The sequence below is a fragment of the Camellia sinensis genome, chromosome 2 (assembly GCF_055761805.1).
Source record: "Camellia sinensis isolate YWXY chromosome 2, ASM5576180v1, whole genome shotgun sequence".
Classification (NCBI taxonomy): Eukaryota; Viridiplantae; Streptophyta; class Magnoliopsida; order Ericales; family Theaceae; genus Camellia; species Camellia sinensis.
In genome coordinates this window covers 222643181-222650910 of record NC_138962.1, presented here as the reverse complement: position 1 = coordinate 222650910, position 7730 = coordinate 222643181, and the positions used below count along the sequence as shown (strand labels likewise).

The window sequence follows — 7730 nt, the reverse complement described above, 5'->3', positions numbered from 1 at the left end:
AAAAGATGTAATTGAAATTCTAATGAGTTTTTGGCCAAAGTAAAAATATAGATGAAAGTTTTTTCATGTGAAAAGTGTGGTATGCCATGTGGTAAATCACATGGTATGATAAATAGCAGTGTATAGTGAACGTTTTATCATTTATAAATAGAGGAGTTTGCATGATAATGAAGATATTGAAAAATTATATACATATATAATATTTTATTTCCTCTTTTATTGTGATTTTTCATTCTTTATTTTTTTTGATTTTATAATACAGTCAGTATTTTACCTAATCACTTTGCGTGTTGTACATTCCAACAATATTTTTTGCCCTTAAAATTGATTTACCTAATTTTTAAGGCTTTTTAAATGCATATAGTCAATAAAAAATGAGACAAAATGACTGCTGTATTAGTTGTCCTATTGGAGCTCTATTGTGTGTATCCTAACAATATTTAATAAAAATAATTAAATTTTTGAGTGTTGACTTAGGTAAAAAAATTAATTTTTTTAACTAAAAAAAAAAAGAAGTTAAAAGCTAACCTAACTTTTTGTTAGCTTGTCAAAGCAAGCCCACGTACACTAGGGAGGTTTACTGTGCTTACATGTTGGGGATTCTATTTACACCTAAAAGATATTGCGTACTTCTTAAATACACTTTATTTAATTATTGAAAAAATTTATTTTACTCTCGTTACATTCTATTATTTTTCTCAAATTAACTTCAAGGTAAACTCAAATAATAAATAATAAAAAAATTAAAAAAACTAAGGTTGCGTTTGATTGTGTTTTGTAAATGTGATTTAAGAGTATGAGTTGTATTTTGAGTTTGTGTGTTGTAAAATTATGATTTGAGTGTAGAAAATTTGTTTGATAAAGAGTTTTGAAAATAATTTGGAAAAGAGGTTTGATTTGAGTGGGGAATTGTTGATGTGATATTTGATATGTGATATAAAAATTTACAACTCCTAACTAAACATACAATTCAAAATTATTTTAAAACACATTAAAAATTAAAAAAAATTTCAGAAAATATTTTTCCGAATTATATAAATCAATTGCGAAAAAAAAAAAAAAAATCTGTACAACAGAGGACATCCGGGTGGATGTCCCCAAGGACGTCCGGGCGGTAGTCCCTAGGGACGACTGGGCGGTCTTCCCCTGACCAAAAAAAATACAAGAAATGCGCAGAATGGACAGAGCTTTCGGTAGAGTTTTGGAAAATTAATTCCAAAACTCTTACTAAACATGGAGCTGAAACTAGCATGTAGAATCACATTTCAAAAGCACAACCAAACACAGCCTAAATTATTTCAAAAAAATTTCAACAGAGAATAATTCTTAAATACAAAAAAAAAAACCAAATTTATAAACACATAAGTATTCTAAATATAGAAAAAAATTAAACTTTTACATAAGCATTATAAATTTTTCAATACAGAAATAAAATTTACATTACAAATTATGCACAAAAATGCTCGTGGAAAAGTAAAAACTAAACTTATAAGCATATCAGTATCAGGCACTAACAAGAAAGAGTAGTTCTCAAATAATGTACTATTTAAATGATAAAATAAAAACAACACCAATAATATGTTTATGTTATTGTTAATCTAACTATTGGACCCTTTAATTTTTGTCCAAAAAAACGATATAGAAAATAATTAATGGTGCTCTACAAAAATTGTGAAATCTCTTTATATGAATACTTACCTCCTTTTTTATGGGTTGTTTCAAAAAATTATTTTGATTATTACTGTCATCCATTATTTGATTTTGTTTAAACTTTCTTCTAGGGTATAAGGTTTCAAAATAATAAAAAAACAATGATGTTGATGATGATGGTGAGTTTTAGTAAGGTAGATTGGAGTTTTGGAGGGAGGATTTAAAAGAAGAAGAAATAACTTTGATGTTTTGGGAAATAAGATACATAGATTTAAATAGAAATAACTGATTATTGTATACCATGAAGAAAAAAAAATATTTTAAGGTTTAATATGAGTTATCCTTATTAGTAAATTCATATTAAGATATTATAAGAATTAAAATTTATAAATTTAAATTGAATTTTGGATTGAAATAGAATCTCCCTTACATGTTGTATTGAAATTTTTTCTCCAGAGTGGAATGTTGGGTTTCTTGTCTTGGTCTGGGCCTGTAATGTTGGGTTGGGCTACACCAAACATTCTTTTAATTCTTTATAGTGGGCTTGATCTGCTCCTCAAGAAAAGTCCATTGTAGTTTAAAATTTTCCCATTTTAATACTGTAACACCCTTAACATATGATAGATATAGTGATGCGTGTTCATCCAATGAATGTTCTGTTAAATTATATAAAATACAAATCTTGGTTTCAATTGAATATGAATTTGATGAGTTTTTCGAGGTGGGTCAGGAGTCAGTTATACAAGAGTATTTTGGATAATTTAAAAATATATAAAAATTCATTTAGCAAAAAGTGTCATGCTATTAATAGAAGCGTTCTCTTTATATATAATATAGGTAAATAATAAAATCATAAAGTGTGTATGCTGTTAAATAAGTTGCCTACAATAACCAAATGCTATTGGCACAGTTACTGATGAAGATGAGATCACAAGCTAATATAAAATAGATCAGAAAAATACGGATATGCAACACGATACAGACAGATACAAAACATATAATCAAAACCACAAAGAAAGGTTTGATTTCAGAAAATCACTCCATTTTTTTAGAAAGAGAGACAGAGAGAGAGAGAGAGAAGCACACTAGCAAAAACATAAAGGCTTTTGTACTCCATTACAGGATCTATCTATTATGATCTTCATAGTCACAGTTTTTCACAATCCCATTCACACAACTATTAACTGTACTTAACATTCATTTTAAAACTAGACATTCACCCCTAATGTCCAAAGCTCTCCCAAAAAAACAAAACAAGAACTAGTCTAGTTTTTTTTTTTAACTCAACCCACCTACTATTACATCAAAGAGGCCATACCTCAAAGATATTTGCTAAGGGAATCAAGACCTTCACTACAAAAACTTGAAGGCACGACCATGATCTCCAAACACCCCATCCATTCCTCGCCTGGCTTCAAAGTGATCGGTTTCTCAATCGCTGCGCCATCGACGCAAATCATCTGTTTGTACTCTTCGTCCCCGATATCTAACATCGCCTTTGATTTCTTCTCCCACGGATTCCATACCACTTTTTAAACAACAAAAATAAACCAAAAAAACAAAAATGGTGGGAAATGTACTCCAAAGTGCAAAATGTGTTTTTCTTTGTTTCTTAAAATATCAGAAATCTTAATTATTATTATTTTTTCTCTCATGAAAACATACATTATGAAAATGGAGTCTTACCGACATCTGGTAGCCCTTCCTTCCTTATTACATATGTTCTTTTCCTTTCATGATCAAGGACTGCAATGACATTCGGAGAACTAAGATAAACTCGATCAACCTGCAAAACAAGAATCAAAAAAATTAAATAAAAATAAAAATACAAAAAGCACTCAATCTCGTTTTGTTTTCTTTCTTCAAAGCAACACAAGCTGAATTCATTAACTTATCATGAATCCAGCACCTTCCTTAAATAATGAAGAAATACAACCAAACCACTTCATTTTAATATCATGTTGTAGCAAATTTTGTCACAAATAATAAAAAGAAGCTTTTACCTCTGATTCAAAAGTTATGGCGTCTCCTTGTTCTGTAAACCGTTCTCTTTGCCAAAGGTTGTCGAGATAGTCAAGCGTTTCCAACCCTTCTATCCTCACTTCACTGCACATACAATTCATGTTCATGTAACTTCAACACTATTTTCCTTGAATTGAACCAACCATATTGTTCAAGAAAAAACTTAAAAAACCGCTAAAGGGTTGGTGGAACATAATATGTGTTAGTTAGTAGACAGCAATTATAGAGTGACCTCTTACAAAAATGGAGTTAGCCATACAGCTATGAACACCACGTACCTTATGTCGGAGACAGACAAATATGTGTGATAAGCAAATGAGAAACTAAATGGCTTTCCATTGATGTTTCTAATGCGGGATGTCAATGTTAATTTCCCATCTGCCGCTAGAGAAACCCTAAGACGCAACTCAAAACTGGCAAAATAAGAAATTTAATCAGTGACAGATAAACACCATGAACACGTACGCCTAGACATTACAAAATAAGTTTTTTTTTTTTTTTTTGGCAAACTCTATCAAACATGTAGATCATCATTTTGATGGGAAAATGTATATATAAAACCAATACAGTGCAATGGGCAGGAATCGATTGGGATCAATCAAATCGTCATCAAGCATTGTAATCTTGATTCTACAAACTAATTTCTTATACCTATGTGGCCAGCACTTCAGATCTTCTTCAGATGGTTTGAGCAGCAAGTCAACAAAGGATTTGCCATGAGAATCATTTGGGGCTAAAGGCGGAGGATTCTCATCAATGGTCCAAATTTTGTTCCTCGCCAATCCATGTTGCTCAAGTGAGCCACAGTTTCCAAACTGCACTAGCCCATCGATAAAAATACTCAAACCAAACCAAGAAAATAAAACATAAAAGTAGTCGATACTAGTATTTAGTCAGAATCACGGAGGAATAATTGAAAAGACGGACCTGTGGGAAACATATAGGGATTCCTCCCCGCATTGCTTTTGGAGGCTTAAAGATCGCCTACAATGCATCCCAAAAAAAGAAAAAAGTCAACCAAACTCTTTTCTATAGCATAATAGCACGCAAAACCAGTCAACAAGTTCAAGTAAATCATTACATGCCAGATAGTCAACTGATGGGCAACCTCTCAAATTAACTCATCATGATAATCTAATTTTGGTCAATTTGTATTGTTTCATGACATTCTAAGTTGAAGCACTCCAATTACTACAAAGTAGAAGCTCCATATAGAAGAGTCTTCTCCAAAGTTCAAAGTTAACCATCTTCTCCAAGTTAAAATCTCTCCATGCTTGATTTCTTTGCTACTCCATCAATTTGCTTATTGCAAAGTCCTCTTAAAAAAATTTCTGCGTCAATGATTCTTCAGAGTTGAAACACTCCTGGACTTTACCTCAATTGGTAACCCCATGTAACAAGTTCTATGCATTTTAGATGGCAAAGTATGGCCACTATTGAGAGTTATTTATGATCCAGTGAAGGAGATGAAAAAGGCCACACAACACAAGTGATAAACTCCCCAACCAGCATAAGGTAAACTCAATGACACCAGCAGTGGTGGAGCGAGGATGTTGGTCTGGAGGAGTGTGTAAGACCCAACTGTGTTGCAACATTTTGTGATTTTTTTTTTATTTTTTATTAATGAAATATAGCATGTTCATCATTACAACTTTGCCTATGGATTTTGGTTTTTTCTCTAAGAAATGATAACACCATCGATTTCAAATCACCCACAAACTCCACTTAATGATAACAATTAAGTTGGTTCTGATATCTATATGTAGATTCTATCTGTATGTATCTTGATATTAAGATGGTTGCATTGAGATTCATACATTAAGCCATATTCTTCATAAATGCAACTGCACACCATTTTCGCACCCCATGGGCAACTTACGTTTTTATGTATGCATTTTACTTGCAATGTTTTGACTCTAAATTGTGCATCAGTAATAACACTTTCCAAACTTCATCAACAATTTCCATATTTTACCATCAACAACTGTCTTTGTTTTTGGTAGGTTATTTCAATAACCTTTTTTGTTCTAACTCCAAATTTGAAATTATCCATCAATTATAGATTTGGAGCCACCAATCCCATCATTGACATTGAGAGTACGACCTTTATCTTAATCATTGGTGGATGTTGAACTCAATTTACACAAACAGCACACAAGAACAACAATGAAACAATTAGAAAACTATACCTTGCTACTAGTGAATAGAAGTTCTTCACCTCGATCATTCCTCCACGAAGTGACCTGACCTCCGTGCAAGCTAACCTAGATCATCAATCAAGAAATATTCAATAAACGATTCAAAAAGAAATTAATGTACCAAGCTGCACAGATTAAACAATAGAATCATCATCTATTCGGCACGAGTTTTTCTATAATCTTCCAAAATTCTTAATTCATCATTTGATGAAAGAGATCTCACCTTCACTGAAGCCCCTAGTGGGCTCCGAAGCACTACTTGATCAATCCCATTCCAGTCCTTTGTCAATTCAGTTGCAGCCTTATGATCCCAAATTGGATCAGAATGTCCCATTTCTAGTCTACTTTCTCTTCACCCAAACAGACTCCCAAAGAACTTCCAAGTCTAACTGTCAATTTCTCAAACACAAAGAACACCAACACCAATTTGAACCACTCCTATCACAATTCTTGTGAAAAACTTGTGATATTGTGAATCAAACTCAGAAACCCATCTAGCAATTCAATTTTTTCCCCAATCTTCTCCCACCTCAGTAGTCTCCAGACCCAGAAAACCCTCAACCCGGAACCTTCCCAAATACATTAATACCTAAGAGAAATTACCATTCAGTGAAACTATCCAAAAAAGTCCAAAATGCAGACATTTGGCAAATGCAGAGAAATGCTAAAATTCCCACCTGGAATCCACTAAGAAATGCCAAGAAATTTTTTTCATTTTTCACGACAGAAAAAGACAATCAAATGTAGTAACAGACAGAGAAACAAACTTGTGAAAAGAAAAACTTTAATCGCACTCCTTACTTTCCTTTCATGAAAATTATACTAATTTTTTTTTTTACTTTCTTTTTTTGTATCAAAAGAAGACAACCCAGTTGCCCATTTTGACTCCAAATCTCAAAACTCAAAAAAATAAATAAATAAATAAACAAATTAAAGAGAAAACTCTGTTTCAAAGTCTAAATTCCTCAAACCCTGACAAAACCCATTCAAAGACATCAAAAAACAGAGCAAATAGGGTCTTCAAATTTAAAAAATTTGGAACAATTAAACAGTTCTGAGAACAGAGCCATAAGTAATAACTCTAGTTTAAAAATAAAAATAAAGAAGATAACCCAGTTCCCCAGTTTGAATCCAAACCTCAAAACTCAAAAAGAAAACCTTTCAAAAAACAAACTCTATCTCAAAGTCTAAATTTCTCAAACTCTGACAGAACCCATTTGAAGACATCAAAAAACAGAGCAACCAGAGCCTTCAAATCTCAAATTTTGGAAGAATTAACAGTTCTGAGAGCAGACAATGCTGAGTCAACAAAACTACATGGAATTTGAAATAAACAAATAAACAAAGAGAGAGAGAGAGAGAGAGAGAGAGAGAGAAATACAGAAATCAGGTCTGAATTCACTGCATGTCCGTGAATTTGAAGCAAAAGTGTATGCTTAAGAAATTAATAATCAATAATACCAATTAATTAAAGGAGGTTGAGATTTGAGAGCAGAGACAAGAGCGAGAAAGTATACGAGGGAAAAAAAATACTAAAAAAATTGATTTTTTGTTTGTCAGTTGGGAAAACAAGGACGTGGAGATGCGTGAAGTTCATGTAAGTTGTGCAAACGGTCAAATTTTGAAAAGCTCGATTATGTCATTTTTAAATCCAAAAAAGTTGGTAAAATGAAAAAAATAGGAAGGGACTATTCTCTCTTTATTTTGTTCTAAATATATATATATATATATATATTATTATGCATAATTATATTAATATATTTTCATATAAAATTTATTTTTTTAAAAAATCAAAATTTTAAAGGTACAATCTAACTATATATAATAAGGGTAAATAAAAAAAAAAAATTACACTAACGC

At 31.7% G+C, this 7730-nt stretch overlaps 1 protein-coding gene across 2 annotated transcripts; it reads right to left on the bottom strand.

Annotated features, from left to right (window-relative positions):
* Positions 1-2736: 2736 nt before the first annotated feature.
* On the bottom strand, positions 2737-7486 carry LOC114260758 (putative glucose-6-phosphate 1-epimerase). 2 transcript variants are annotated; one of them, XM_028200943.2, is made up of 9 exons: positions 7252-7486; positions 6094-6459; positions 5862-5936; positions 4600-4656; positions 4324-4487; positions 3951-4085; positions 3654-3756; positions 3337-3436; positions 2737-3178 (listed from the first exon to the last, which is right to left on the bottom strand). In XM_028200943.2, the coding sequence occupies exons 2-9, from the start codon at positions 6202-6204 to the stop codon at positions 2970-2972; spliced, it is 954 nt and encodes a 317-aa protein (XP_028056744.2). In that variant the 5' UTR covers positions 6205-6459; positions 7252-7486; the 3' UTR covers positions 2737-2969. The 2 variants fall into 2 exon arrangements, with proteins under 2 accessions (XP_028056744.2, XP_028056745.2); XM_028200944.2 differs by having other exon boundaries at positions 6548-7260.
* Positions 7487-7730: the final 244 nt, after the last annotated feature.